This window comes from Tachypleus tridentatus, chromosome 3, assembly GCF_004210375.1.
Source record: "Tachypleus tridentatus isolate NWPU-2018 chromosome 3, ASM421037v1, whole genome shotgun sequence".
Lineage (NCBI taxonomy): Eukaryota > Metazoa > Arthropoda > Merostomata > Xiphosura > Limulidae > Tachypleus > Tachypleus tridentatus.
This window is the reverse complement of record NC_134827.1, coordinates 95,356,142-95,371,667: the sequence shown is the minus strand read 5'-3', so window position 1 is coordinate 95,371,667 and position 15,526 is coordinate 95,356,142. Positions and strand designations below refer to the sequence as shown.

General features: G+C 34.3%; 1 protein-coding gene and 1 long non-coding RNA gene across 6 annotated transcripts in view; one reads left to right on the top strand and one right to left on the bottom strand.

Annotated features, from left to right (window-relative positions):
• Positions 1 to 15,397, top strand: part of LOC143247508 (F-BAR and double SH3 domains protein 2-like) — a 102,578-nt gene extending 87,181 nt beyond the window's left edge. For 3 of the 5 annotated variants that reach the window (XM_076495751.1, XM_076495753.1, XM_076495754.1), the window contains 3 exons: positions 652 to 768; positions 3,871 to 3,932; positions 4,870 to 15,397. In XM_076495751.1, the coding sequence (XP_076351866.1) occupies positions 652 to 768; positions 3,871 to 3,932; positions 4,870 to 5,976 (1,286 nt within the window). In that variant the 3' untranslated portion in view covers positions 5,977 to 15,397. The remainder of the gene's footprint in view (positions 1 to 651; positions 769 to 3,870; positions 3,933 to 4,869) is intronic. The other 2 variants (XR_013026592.1, XM_076495752.1) reach the window with 2 other exon arrangements.
• LOC143247509 (uncharacterized) overlaps positions 1,294 to 15,526 on the bottom strand; it is a 48,419-nt gene continuing 34,186 nt past the window's right edge. Inside the window, exon 2 of the long non-coding RNA XR_013026594.1 lies at positions 1,294 to 2,036. This is a non-coding gene — a long non-coding RNA (uncharacterized LOC143247509). The remainder of the gene's footprint in view (positions 2,037 to 15,526) is intronic.

The window sequence follows — 15,526 nt, the reverse complement described above, 5'->3', positions numbered from 1 at the left end:
TGTGTTGTGATTTTCTTTCATACTGTATTCATTTCGATTTTAAAATATTTTTCAATCACTTTCTTTCATAAGATTATATATAATCTCTACTGTGAATCTGTGTACCTTTGGTTAAACCCTTACGTGACACGTGTCTCGGGCTTGCAGTGCTTTAATTTTCTTTGATGTTGTTTGGTGCAATGAATTTGTGATAACTTTAAGCCTGGTATTAAGATATCCAATCATCCATTATATAATTTGTAACTCTCTACTATTAAAAAAAAATCTACTTCAGTATTTCATGTTGAGCAAAAGAGTATTTTGACCAACAAACTGTTTGCCACTGTAGAGATGAAATGTAATGAAAGTAAATTAAGATACTAAAACTTTACTATTGTGATTTTCGTTTTCAGATGTAGATAGTGAGAAATTGACAAAATAAATTAAATCTGCTTGTCTGGATACAGCAGTACTTGTATACTGTAACTCTGCGTGATTTCCAGGCAAATATCAGTTACTTCATTAAAAGAGAGTAGGTCATGTCAAACATTAATACTGACAGTATCATGAAGATACAATATTTAGATTTATAATCACTGTGTATGCTCTGAAAGTGGGTGCTCTCAGTTGTCTGTAACCAATGCTTTCTTCCATGTCCATTCTTCGTGACAGTGTCCGTCTTATACCATGATCCTGATTTCCAGCTAGAACTTCCAGCTGGTCAGCAGCAGCAGTACAAGTGTCAGTTCTCGGCTTCTGAGAGCGAGTCTAGTGAACAGGAAATATCTGGTAGGAATAGACTTTACTGGTGTCTTCTGGAACATTCTGTGAGGGTCAATCTACTGGTTTGCGACAAGCATTTTCTTTTTGGATTGGTTTATAATTATGATGAACCAAACTCCTGTTTATGTCACCATTTTGGTTAATGTTTTCAAACTTTGGTTAACTGACTTGTTTCTATATTATTTTTGTCTGTATGCCCCCCACCCCTATTTTCTTTGTTTTGATCTGATGGTGACTTTGCTTTATTGTATTTTGAATAATTTATGCATTTTGTTTGCCATACTTTATCTGCAGTGTCTATGATTCACATCTGTACTCATTCTGTCTCAAAGACTCTTAGCTTTTTTATCTCAGTTTGGTCATCCTATTGAAAATTCTGTTTTGTTCTGTTACGATATTCGTGCAACATGTTGCCTTTATAAATTTATTTTATTAACCATTCCTTGATTTTTTTGATGTGGTATAAAGATACTTAAATCCTACATCTGATAAGGAATCAGTTTTGATGATGTTAGTGAATACAGAAAGATATAACTTATAAAAGTGTAAAATTATTATAATTGCAGTAGCTCGTATTGATACAAATAATATGTTATTAAATTCAAAGAATACTTGACTGTTTGTTATTTGAGAATATAATCTCTTGAAATATACAGAAAAGCTCCTGACAAAGTTCTTATAAAGGTATCAGTGATTTCTTTCTATTCACAACAGCATTCTCACTGTTGAACTGGTTTCATTGAATTATGGGCTCAGTCTATTAATAACAAGTTTTTCAATAAATTAGTGTCACTCACTGGGACAGTGGTAAGTCTTAGAACTTGCAATATTACAGTCAGGAGTTTAATTCCTCTTGGTGGACACAGCAAATAGCCTGATTTGGCTTTTCTATAACAAAATACATAAATATAATGCATAGTCTCTTTACAGCATCTCACAAAAGCGCAAAACACAATGTCTGCAAAGTCTGGAACCATAGACATTTCGATGAATTTTACAGAATGTTTTCAAGATGCTCCCCTTGTAACTTTAAAAAATTTAGAGACAGTATTTTTGTTGTTATTGAACACTGCAAAGCATACTTTTGTCATTGTTAATAGTCCAATTATCTACATGAATTCTTTGTTTCAGACGTTTGACGTCCATGATCTTTCTCTTTTGACACACGTACCTTTAGCAGTTCATGGAAGTCAAGTACAAAGATCTTGGGGGTCCATTCCTGGGGATTCCGTCTGCCAATTGGATGTCCTGGGAACATGGTAATCCATCAAAATCTGAAATTAAGAAGAGCGCTGCAAATCATTTCTGGTTCCGGACTTTTTGAACACCCTGTAATACAAAATTCACATTACAGTATCAACAGAAACACCATCTTATGTTTCTGGATGCATTAATATTAAATGATAATGGCAGGTCTTAAAGTCAGCTGTACCACTGATAAAAAAGCATTTACTGGTTTGTATTTTGATTTTGACAGAATTGTCTTGGAATTGTTGAAAGCAAATGTGATTAAAATATTAATTCATTGAGCACATAAAATCTCCTACATGTATAAACATTATAAGTTTGAAAACAGTGGAATGGTTTCAAATGAAAATGGCTTCCAACATAATGCCGTTGGTGACTTGTACACAATATTTTGTTAAGGCAAAAAGTCTTAGTCAAAATGAAGTAAGCATTCAGTATCTGTAACAAAGCCATACTCTGTCAAGATAAAATATTGCACTTCAGAAATAGTTAATACTGTGTATGAACTTGAATGTTGTTCATACAGTTTTAGGTACATTTGATCTATGATTAGGTGGCTACAAACACACTAAAAGAACCTACAACTTTTATGGCCAATAACGTGTTCTCAGCAATGTACCAATACATACCTTATACTGCTGCATACCATATGTTCCCGACATCGGTGAAAAAATAACCAACATTTGGAAAAAAAAAACTTGTGACAAAACGCAACATTCCAGTAAACATCAAATTTATTCAAAAACTAGGTACAAATTACAGTGAAATACACACAATACCAACCTAATTTATAAAATACAATGCAACAATTGCCACGACTTCTATATTGGAGAAACAAGCAGAAAAATGAAAACTGGATTCAAATAACACAAAAAAAAAATCACCACACGTTTTTGAACACTGCAAATCAAATAAACACAACATAACCATAGAAAACACCCAGATACCAAGTAGGGAAACAAATATAAACAGACACAAAATCAAAGAAGACCTACTTATACAGCAATTAAAACCAAAATTAAACCAACATAAAGGAACGCCTTTATACCTATAATAATTAATAACCTAGCATCCATCTGCGATGCCTCCTACAATCCCTTACCCATTATACCCTTGTCTCCAAGACGTGCCCAACAATAGTAAGCTGCAAACTCTCTCTTTGTTAACCTAAAGATGACCTAGGAAGGTCAAAACATTGTTCTCTGTTTTATTAGTAAAAGTGTTAATACCCATACCAGCAGTTCTGAGATACAATGTAGCAGTACCTTACAAAGAGACTTTTTGGGTAATGAATTGAGGCAGCAAATCAATGAACAAAGTTCAACAGCTTAATGACTGCTGTAAATATTAAGAAAAGTTGTCTGAAATGTCCAAGTAATTGTCTACTGCACCAGGGGTTCCCAAACTGCCTCACTCAGAACATTCCACATCCTGACTAAGAACTCTGCCCAATGAATTTGTATTTACTGACTACCTTAACAGTGTTGTGTATTTGCTAAAGCCCCCTGATACTTTACTGCAGTCCTCAGTTTGAGAACCCCTGTACTAGGTAGTTGCTTCACCTCTTGAATGCTGCTTTTGCAGTAAAAATTGAGAATTTCATTCACTAATATGTTAATATTACCATAACCATAAAGACTAACTCCTAGTTCCACTTGTGTTTTCGCCCCTCTCTTCCTTCAGAAGACTCAATTACAACATGTACTTTAAACTGTGGTTTCTTAAAACTTATGCCAACTTAGAATTTTCGAGGCAACAGTTATGTTTTGATGGACTTTTTCTTTTTCTACGAGTGTCTTCGACCAAACTTGTTTTCTGTTATCCCTTGTTTGTGTTTGATTCTCTGTTACTCCTTACAAGCCTCCTCTCCAGGATTGGAAAGTTATGCTCCTTTGGTGTCCAGTCCTGATAGCTGTGTTGTGGTAAGTACAAACTGGACAGTTGTACATAAAAAAAGCATGAAAATATGAATCCAGAGATGTTAATTAACAAAAGTTTGTAACTGCAGTCAAGATCTTACAATTTGATATTGTGACAAGGCAGATATTTTTATTGCACTGTGTAATATTATAAGGATACAACAAATAATTACCATAATAGTACAAAAGCTTTATAATAATTTATACCATAGGTCTCTTGAGTTGCTCATTTTAAAGTTTTCTTGCAAAGCTAGCTGTCTCTAATTTTGAACCCATAGACCTGAGAGAAAGCAAATAGTGAATAACATTCTCCACCAGCTGTTGGGCTAGTTTTATCTGACAAAATATGTTTGTCACTTTTACAAGCATGCCCAAAGTGTAAGGTGCATTTTTATGGCAACTGGAAGCGAACTTTGAATTTTGAGATTCACAGTTTAGAGACACTGGCTACCAGGAAACATCTGACCCACATCTGTTTTAATACATAATTATTTATATAGTGATGTTTGGCATAATGATTTTCATACCTGGAGAATCAATCACTGAAAAAAAGTTTGGTCTCTATCAGTAAAGTGGTTATAAGCATAAGGTAGACAGAAGCTGAACTGTTGTTTCCAGTGTTGTCTTAGGGCAGCACAAGGATCTAATACTCTTTGGTTGTTGCTGTTGTAAAATAAATACATCTATTTTGGGATTCCATGAAGAAAATGTTTGTTTATGCAGTAATCAAAAGTGAGTTTGAAATTTAAAAAACTGTCGTTCTAAGCCCATTAGGCCTGAAATAGTTAAATGACTTAGATGGATTAATAAGTACATTAGAATGAAATATATGGCATAAATTTGGTTTCATCAGACTCATTTAAGCACCTTCAACTCAAAAACGTTCAGTTGCACTTAGTGGTTATATTTGTTGTGATATTTTTTTTTGTCTTTTATATAGCTAAACGAAGGTCTGGAATCTTTTCAAAACTCTTTTGAAGCAATCACTCAGGAGTTACAGAAACCCCTTCAACAACCAGCCATTGTTGAGGAATATGTCATAGAAAACCAAGGCATTGACCAGTTAGAGAGTTCCAGAATAGAAGACAACATCCCTCCTCTTGAACAAGATGATACTATAGAATCTACATCTGACCATTACATTGTAGAATTACAGAGTTCCAAAACAAAAGAAGACAATCCTCCAGCTGAACAAAATGATCCTATAGAATCTGCAAGTGATCAAGTAGAAAGTCAAGTACAGCATTTCACAACAGAAGAAAACAATCCTTTGATTAATCAAAATTACCACACATATTCTACAAATGACCAGGAAGTTAGCCAAGAACAGAGTTCCAGAACTGAAGTAGATGTTTCCACAATAGAACAAAATGGCTGTATAGATTCTACGGCTGACCAGGATGTTAGCCAAGAACCGAGTTCCAGACTTGAAAAAGATGTTTTCCCCATTGGACAAGATTACCATATAGGTTCTACAGATGACCAGGACGTTAGCCAATATCATAGTTCCATGACTGAAGAAGACTTTATCTCAGTTCAACAATGTGACCATGTAAATTGTACAACTGACCAGGATGTTACCCAAGAACAGAGTTCTAGAACTGAAGAAGACATTCTTCCTCCCATTAGACAAGATGAAGCTGTAGATTCTACCACTGACGAGGACATTGGTCAAGAAAAGAGTTTCATGATCGAAGAAGACAGTATCCCAGTCCAACAATTTGACCATGTAAATTGTACAACTGACCAGGATGTTAGTCAAGAACAGATTTCCAGAACTGAAGAAGACATTTCCTCAATAGAACAAGATGACTGTATAGATTCTACAACTGACCAGGATGTTAGCCAAGAACAGAGTTCTAGAACCAAAGAAGATGTTTGTCTGGCTGAACAAGACGACCCTATGGATTCTACAACAGTGGTAAATCGTAATATCAGGAATGCAGACAATGAAGTTCAGGAATATAAAAGTGAAAGCTTTCTACAAGATGGTGGTGCACCCTGTCAAGTAACCAGTGAACTAACCAACACTGTTGAGAACAACTGATCTGTAAAAGATACAAGAAAGATTGGTGAAGCAGTCCTAAAGATGTTAAGCCTTTCATGTTTGGTAGCTGATGTATTAATATTACATATCATTGGTAGGCATATTTCATATTATTCAACTCAGCCACTTAGATTGGTCATAAATTTCCTTTCATGTTAAAGTTATTATGTACTTTAGACTGTATAGTTCTCTTTATTACACTTAAATCTAGGCCTAAATAGTATCAAATCATAAGAGCTTGGCTTAAACTTTGCCAAACTGTATAGATACCAAGAATTTGTCATAGTTGGATAAAAGGTCCATTTTTTAAATTCCTTGAAATTTTCATGCTTAAAAATAATTCAGCCTAATAGCCAAAGGGAAATACTGAACCTGACACTGTGATTGTAGTGGGAAATTGTGTAAACAACTTGCAAGCTTTTAAGTCCCGAAACTAGCATAATAATAGCAAGCAGTAACACTTTGTTACCTTTCAGCAACTTCAATACTTTCTTAATGGAAAAGAAATTGTCTTCTTCTGCCTGTTTCACATTAACTATTTCTGGTACAGTGGAGCGCCGTTAAGCCGCGGTATTTGGGGGGGGGGGTCAACCTGCTTAACCGCGGCTTAAACCTTTGTGACTGAAAAGCCGAAGTCGCCAACAGCCCCGCCGAGGAGCCTCATCCGGGCCTTTGCGTGATCATTATATCGGATTATCGAATTAAAAATAATACTTTAATTATTGATCACTTTTTTCACGGATTTATCGCGGATTAACTTTAATGTATGGAGAGGTGTGATTCGGTAACAATGGCGGCCTCCATAAAGCTGACATAGAGAGCGGATAAGGTAGATTAACGGTCGATTTGTATTGTAATATATTTTATTTATTTCCCAAATTAAAGCAAATCCTTTTTAAATATCCCCTTGAAGTTATAAAGCCAGGATTAAATTCGTAAGCCGCGTTTTTACACGTTATTAAATTAGCGGTGAGCCGCGATAATCCTCGCTCACATCGCTCCCAAGACTTGCTACAGCGGCTTAAGCGATTTCGCGGTTTACTGGTCCGCGGCTTAATGGCGCTCCACTGTATTTTCAGTGTTGTGTCTGTTCCCAAATGTGGAGGTTTATTCGTATGGAAGTGTGTACTATCACATAATATAAAAATACGTAGAATCAGCATGGCAAAAACTGGACACTGATTAATATGCACTATTTGCACGTATAAAATAATTTAAATTGACCAGAAGGTTTTCTAGTCTTTATAAAACTTAATGCCATACATGCCACTAGAAAAGTGATGTTTATCTCATGTTGGCTGTATTTGTTATCTATGTAGTTCATGCCATAACGATTCTTGTATCTTAAATATTATGTAATTTATGTAATATAATGTTCACAACACAATAAAGCTGTAAAAATTACTGGACTGAACCATCTAAAGTTAGAAGTTGGAAAAGGCTGTAACTGAATACATTTTAAGGTGTACATTTTGAAATAAATCTTTTTCTTGTATAGTATATGTAAACATTAAATTAGTTCTTCCCCAATGCTTAACTTTTTGTTGTGAATGAAGGGATTTGTGTAGGAGGTACCAACCCCTTGTTCATTGTACCAGGTCATCTTTCTAACTCACTAGTACCCATCTAAGAAACATATTCCAGAACCTCTTAACAATGGGTTTGTTCATTGTACCAGGTCATCTTTCTAACTCACTAGTACCCATCTAAGAAACATATTCCAGAACCTCTTAACAATGGGTTTGTTCATTGTACCAGCTCATCCTTCTAAGTCACTAGTACCCATCTAAGAAACATATTCCAGAACCTCTTAACAATGGGCTTGTTCATTGTACCAGGTCATCCTTCTAACTCACTAGTACCCATCTAAGAAACATCTTCCAGAACCTCTTAACAATGGGCTTGTTCATTGTACCACCTCATCCTTCTAAGTCACTAGTAGCCAACTAAGAAACATCTTCCAGAACCTCTTAACAATGGGTTTGTTCATTGTACCAGCTCATCCTTCTAAGTCACTAGTAGCCAACTAAGAAACATCTTCCAGAACCTCTTAACAATGGGTTTGTTCATTGTACCAGCTCATCCTTCTAAGTCACTAGTAGCCAACTAAGAAACATCTTCCAGAACCTCTTAACGATGGGCTTGTTCATTGTACCAGGTCATCTTTCTAACTCACTAGTACCCATCTAAGAAACATATTCCAGAACCTCTTAACAATGGGTTTGTTCATTGTACCAGGTCATCTTTCTAACTCACTAGTACCCATCTAAGAAACATATTCCAGAACCTCTTAACAATGGGTTTGTTCATTGTACCAGGTCATCTTTCTAACTCACTAGTACCCATCTAAGAAACATATTCCAGAACCTCTTAACAATGGGTTTGTTCATTGTACCAGGTCATCTTTCTAACTCACTAGTACCCATCTAAGAAACATATTCCAGAACCTCTTAACAATGGGTTTGTTCATTGTACCAGCTCATCCTTCTAAGTCACTAGTACCCATCTAAGAAACATATTCCAGAACCTCTTAACAATGGGCTTGTTCATTGTACCAGGTCATCCTTCTAACTCACTAGTACCCATCTAAGAAACATCTTCCAGAACCTCTTAACAATGGGCTTGTTCATTGTACCACCTCATCCTTCTAAGTCACTAGTAGCCAACTAAGAAACATCTTCCAGAACCTCTTAACAATGGGCTTGTACATTGTACCAGCTCATCCTTCTAAGTCACTAGTAGCCAACTAAGAAACATCTTCCAGAACCTCTTAACAATGGGTTTGTTCATTGTACCAGCTCATCCTTCTAAGTCACTAGTAGCCAACTAAGAAACATCTTCCAGAACCTCTTAACAATGGGTTTGTTCATTGTACCAGCTCATCCTTCTAAGTCACTAGTAGCCAACTAAGAAACATCTTCCAGAACCTCTTAACGATGGGCTTGTTCATTGTACCAGCTCATCCTTCTAAGTCACTAGTAGCCAACTAAGAAACATCTTCCAGAACCTCTTAACAATGGGCTTGTTCATTGTTCCAGCTCATCCTTCTAAGTCACTAGTAGCCAACTAAGAAACATCTTCCAGAACCTCTTAAGGATGGGCTTGTTCATTGTACCAGCTCATCCTTCTAAGTCACTAGTAGCCAACTAAGAAACATCTTCCAGAACCTCTTAACAATGGGTTTGTTCATTGTACCAGCTCATCCTTCTAAGTCACTAGTAGCCAACTAAGAAACATCTTTCAGAACTTCTTAAGGATGGGCTTGTTCATTGTACCAGCTCATCCTTCTAAGTCACTAGTAGCCAACTAAGAAACATCTTCCAGAACCTCTTAACAATGGGTTTGTTCATTGTACCACCTCATCCTTCTAAGTCACTAGTAGCCAACTGAGAAACATCTTCCAGAACCTCTTAACAATGGGCTTGTTCATTGTACCAGCTCATCCTTGTAAGTCACTAGTAGCCAACTAAGAAACATCTTTCAGAACCTCTTAAGGATGGGCTTGTTCATTGTACCAGCTCATCCTTCTAAGTCACTAGTAGCCAACTAAGAAACATCTTCCAGAACCTCTTAACAATGGGTTTGTTCATTGTACCAGCTCATCCTTCTAAGTCACTAGTAGCCAACTAAGAAACATATTCCAGAACCTCTTAACAATGGGCTTGTTCATTGTACCAGCTCATCCTTCTAAGTCACTAGTACCCATCTAAGAAACATATTCCAGAACCTCTTAACAATGGGCTTGTTCATTGTACCAGGTCATCCTTCTAACTCACTAGTACCCATCTAAGAAACATCTTCCAGAACCTCTTAACAATGGGCTTGTTCATTGTACCACCTCATCCTTCTAAGTCACTAGTAGCCAACCAAGAAACATCTTCCAGAACCTCTTAACAATGGGCTTGTACATTGTACCAGCTCATCCTTCTAAGTCACTAGTAGCCAACTAAGAAACATCTTCCAGAACCTCTTAACAATGGGTTTGTTCATTGTACCACCTCATCCTTCTAAGTCACTAGTAGCCAACTAAGAAACTTGTTTTTTCTTCATTTCTTGTATAAAAATAATACATATAGAAGTTTAACCTTTAGCAAGACGTTGCCATCATTCTGATTTTTACGTATATACAGTCAGACCTCTTTTATTTTTCTCTACAGCAAATCCGTGTCTGTTTATTGAATGTTATGTTTATGTATTTTTTGATATTTGTACCCATTCAGTTGTTAAAAAAGTATATGATTAATGTAACTAGTTCCTTGCTTTTGTACATAGTTTAATGTACAATTTTTTTTTTTACATTTTCTGATGACAAGATACAAAGATGGCTGCCGTGGTCATTTTTGTTTATGTTTGTACTGAAGTAGTAATAAGCCAGTAGCACTATGGCTTTCTATTGCAAATATTATCATCACTTTTTGTTTCAGTCAGAAGTGTCTGTTGCAATATAAGTTAGTGATTTGTGTTCTTGACCAGTCTATGTGGACATGGCACGGTACAAATGTACTGTTGTCATTGGCTGCTTCAGTAGTGCACAAGAATTACTTATGTGTGGTTTAACTGGTTTATGTAACATAACCAACTATGAAATATATAGGGAATCGAACTCTTGATTATTGTCATGACAAATGACCTTTTTTGATTATTCTTATATTGGTGACTTATCTTTGCGAACCAAGTTCAAAACCTGTTTAACCTGACTGGAAACCTTTTCTTTTTTAAGTTAAAACCTTTATTGACTAAGTGTCAGAATAATTGTAAATTGTTGATGTTAGGTTGTCTTTTGTAATATATAGTAACTATTTGTATTATAACTCTATAACTGACCAGTGTCCAATGGTTTCCTGCTAGCTCAGTGATAAGTAAAAGTTTTTTTGTGTACATAAAGTATTGTGAATAATTTGTATTGTTTTTATGGTAATAGACCTGTTTTAGTAAATTCAAGTATCTAATGCAAAGTGAATAGCCTAATGTTTTGTTTCAATCACGTCTTGCTACGCCACTTTGTATCTAACACAACGTCTCACTTTGGAACTAAAGCAACTACGTCTCACTCTGGTACTTTGTAAATGAAAGAACTACATCTTGTTGGGGTACATTGTAACTAAAATAACTACGTTGTACTGGGGTACCTTGTAACTAAAACAGTTACGACTTACTATGGTACTTTGTCACTAAAAGAACTATATCTTACCGTGGTACTTTGTAAATAAAACAAATTATTATTATCATTGTTATTATTATTACAATTAGTATATATTGAAAAAGAAAACTTAACCTTTCATAAAAACAATCACAACTTGAAAGTTAATGTGTGTGGATTTATAGTTTGGGTTTGTTTGATATTTTGGTTCCACAGAACTCTTATTATTCTATTAATCATATTATAGGTGTGTCTCAGCAACTCCGTATACAAGTAGAGGAGGCGAATAAATCGCTAGTGTCCAAAGATATGTCTTTAAAATATTTATTAAATAAATTCATTATGTTGTACGCAAATGGGTAGATACATAAACATCTTTGGAACAGTCTCCATTTAAGGTATTGTAAATATTAATTGCGTATGCTAGATGGGACCTTTTGTTGTTAATTGACTTATGATGATGTCATTTGTTTCCTTCTATTTCGGTGTTATTAGCATTTATTGTTGTTAATTGACTTATGATGATGTCATTTCTTTCCTTCTGTTTCGGTGTTTTAGCAGTTATTGTTGTTGATTGACTTATGTCATTTATTCCCTTTTTGTTAAATATTTGTAACAGTTTTTGTTTGTTGTTGATTGTTTAATTATGATGTCATTTTGTTTCTTTCTGTTTATTTCAGTGCCGTTTATGATTTTTTATTATCTTCATTTTATTACGTTTTCTATGTATTACTTCAATGTCATTAATATATTTTTAATATATTGGTGATTGCCATGTTATTATTCAATTTCCTACCCTTCTATTGTAGTTTCCCAACCATATTTTTGTTGGTGTTTGCTTTATTATTATAATGTAATTTTCCTTCAACATGCTTTTGTATCCATAAGCTTGTTTGTTGCCGCTTTCCGTGTTGTTGTTGTATAGAATTTCTTTTGATAAATATTAGGTTTCTAACTTAGTTTTTATTAACATTATACGTGATAGTCTTCCTAAAGACAATAACCTACTCGATGTCGAGAAATTAGGCTTCGAAATATATTTACATTTTTTCGTGAATATTTTCGATAACTAATTAAACAGTTTTGTTAAAATTATTCTCGGAAACCTAGTACAGTATATGACTTGCTGTTTCAAATAGTTCTAATCTGGTCAGGTAGGTTAAATCATTCGTTACACATTGCTGTATAGCGAAAAACTATACAGTGGACTATCTTAACTCTGTCCCTTGCAGGAATCGAGCCTCGTATTTTATCATTTTAAGCCCGTAAACTTACCGCTTCAACACCGAGGATAAGTTAATCAGCATTTATTCAAGACAAAATATTGCTTCTTCAGTTATCGGTTTGTTTTAAGTCCGTTCAGAAAAGACTTGAAATTGACACTACAAGCAAACAAAAAAAAGAAAGTCTTACTGTATGTGTGTGTGGTTTTCTTTTTATAGCAAAGCTGCATCGGGCTTTCTTCTTAGTCCACTTAGAGGAATCGAACCCCTGATTTTAGCGTTGTAGATCCGTAGACTTACCGTTGTACAAGCGGGGAGCGTCTCACTGTATATTATATAAAAAGAAACCTTCGAAACATCCCCAGTTTTTGTTTGTTCTTCTTTCCTTCTCGTATCAAACGTGCCTCTACATCAACGTAAGCCTAGAAGCGTTAGTAGATACAGGAAAAGTAAAGCTGCTTTTCAATTCTGAGCTTGACCAAGGTGAAAAGTCACGAGATACCACTGAAAACCGACAAAGTAAATTATTTGTCTGATTCGACACATAGTGTCGAACAAAAACCAAAGTTATTTCTTAATAATAAATTGTTCTTGTCGCAGAATATTTTTAAAAGGGAGACCTTTTTTCGCCCACTCAGAATCTGTCCGTAGTCTGGTTTATGTATGCTGTGATATTACAGTAGTGATTTAAAACTATGAAGTACACCAGATACGTTTAAAAGTTTGTCGCCAGAATTTGAGAAATGGATGCGCAGAATGTTTATTTAAATTTAATTTGTTTTGTCACTGTTTTGCAGGTGTTTAATATTACATTTCAAATACTAAACACAAAGTTGTAATCTTTATTTATGCAGGTTGTATGGCACGGTTAATAGGATATAGCCTGTTTAATGTCTGATTGTTTTTTTAAAGATCCAGTTGGTTTTATTTTAATTGTATTATCTTAAACAAATTCTGGATTTTGGATGATCGAGTAAGGAGATACAATGTATTTGAAGCTTCCATATTTTTTGTCCAGTGAGATTTATCTCCCTCTGTTGGCTTAACGATAAACTTATAATAGAAAAATGTGGAGTTCCATTCATCATGGTAGACACAGCGGAGATAGCAGAATGTGTGCTTTGCGCTTTAAAATATTTGAAGTTTTTTTTATCTAAAATTTATGTGGGTTAGGACGAATAGATAAGATGCACGGCGTGTTTAAAGTTTAAATCATTTTTTAAAAGCCATAAGCTTTGCGTTTGTAAATAAGATTAAGGAGAAAAAGCCAATTTATAATTTCACCATTTTTAAAGGGCCCTGTGGGCTTTACCATAATCTCTTCCCAACCTATGAAAGTTTTAACGAAAGCTTAAGCCTATTTGAAGTTGGAATGATTTTAAATGATTTAGTAGTTTTTAATCTTTATATGGGAACAGTTGTAAGGTGAATAAAAATAAAAGGCATTTAAGCCAGTCTTGTTATGTTCTTATTGGTAGAGAGAGGCTTAAGTATTTTTTTTTAGCCTAAGCACTGATCTCTGATAAATGTTTCAAATCGCGATTCGTGACACTGAACTTTCTGACCTGTAACGAATAATCATATTTAATTTTTACATTGTGTTATTAAACCTTGAACTGTTTGTCACTTAAATTCAAAGTTGTAGTCATTATTGCACGATTAATAATTTTATTTATCCAAATTACATTTGCTAATCAGATGTTGTATAAGGTACAAGTCAAACCCAGTCCTAATTACAGCTTTCACTTGTTCTTTCGTTAAAATCTGTCTCTCAGGCATTTCGTGGTAGGAAACGTATCAATTTCTACCCTGTTGTACAGTTTGTTATCACTCTGCCAAATTTATATATTCTTTCTTCACTAGATGTGTTAACCATTCCTTGGTGCAATAGTTTCGTGTGTAGATTATGATATCTTTGTGTGTGTATGTGTTGTTCAATTCATTGCTGCAATTTTACATATTAACGTGTCTGAGAGTTTTTACGTGTACAAATCAGGAAAAGCGAAGAGAAGTCAAAGGCATAAAGCAGTTATTAGTAAACTTACATATTGTATTGTTAGTTCCTGCAAAGCTGTATAGGTAGCGTTGTGTCATGTGAAGTAGAGATGTGTGTAATATTCTGTAAAATAAAAAGTTATTTATTAAGATATAGCGTAAAAGAATTGGACTAGTGTTTTAACACACTTCTCTAAGTCATATATATCTTCACAAGCTTATAATAGACTTGAAGTATAAACACAATTGGGTAGATATCGAATTTAGTTTAATAACAGTGACCATTGAATTTCGCACGTGCTTTATCTTAAAGATCAAAGTTTCCAAGTAGTACGTGAATTCGTAAATCATGAAGTTTCAAGTGTAAGTGTTGTGTCACATGTAGACTTGTTCATTATTAAGTATTATTTGAATGTGTCTTAAAGTTTCAGCGTCTATAAAATAGCAGAGTAAATATTACTTTGGAACCTTTGTTTTATTTCGAGATATTTCCACTAGATGAAGCTTCTCAGATTGGTCATAATTCAAAGTTTGGACTGTGAACTTGAGAGAAACGTCTTTAAAATCTCCAATGTATAAAACTTAAAATTATAAACCACAATATATAAATTGAAGATATTAGGTACACATAATTATCTTTTTAAGGCTATTTTAAGGAAAAATAAATTAAATTAGTGCAACACTTACAATTTTTGAAGTATGTTTTTCATTCTCCAGTTTACTATGAGAGTATCGCGACTTGAGAAAAAGCAATAGAAACTAAGATGTATCGCAATAAAAGCGTTACCTAGTGTTAAATATCTGAAATACAGAATTGGACGTATTAATGAAATAAATACATATATATCAGTACATGACATACAACTGTATAGTTTTAAGTACAGAATGTGTTAGTGTGGTTAGGCTAACGATTCATAGAAATTTGTTAAGCTGGCTTAACGTTTACAAATCGCATCGCAATTTATTCCAAGTACTTCTGATATTTTATTGTTAGTATATGCATATTGTAGGAAATTTTGACTGGTGAAAAAAGTGGAAACTTAAATAAAGAAATATGTTTTTAAGATGCATCTGGTTCTACATTTATTAAAGTGTTTTCTGTGGAATAACAATAAGTTATATTTATAATTTAAAATCATTGTTTTTAGAAGTTAATTTTTGAATTGGTTGTCATCAAGTGTTTTTAGTTTAA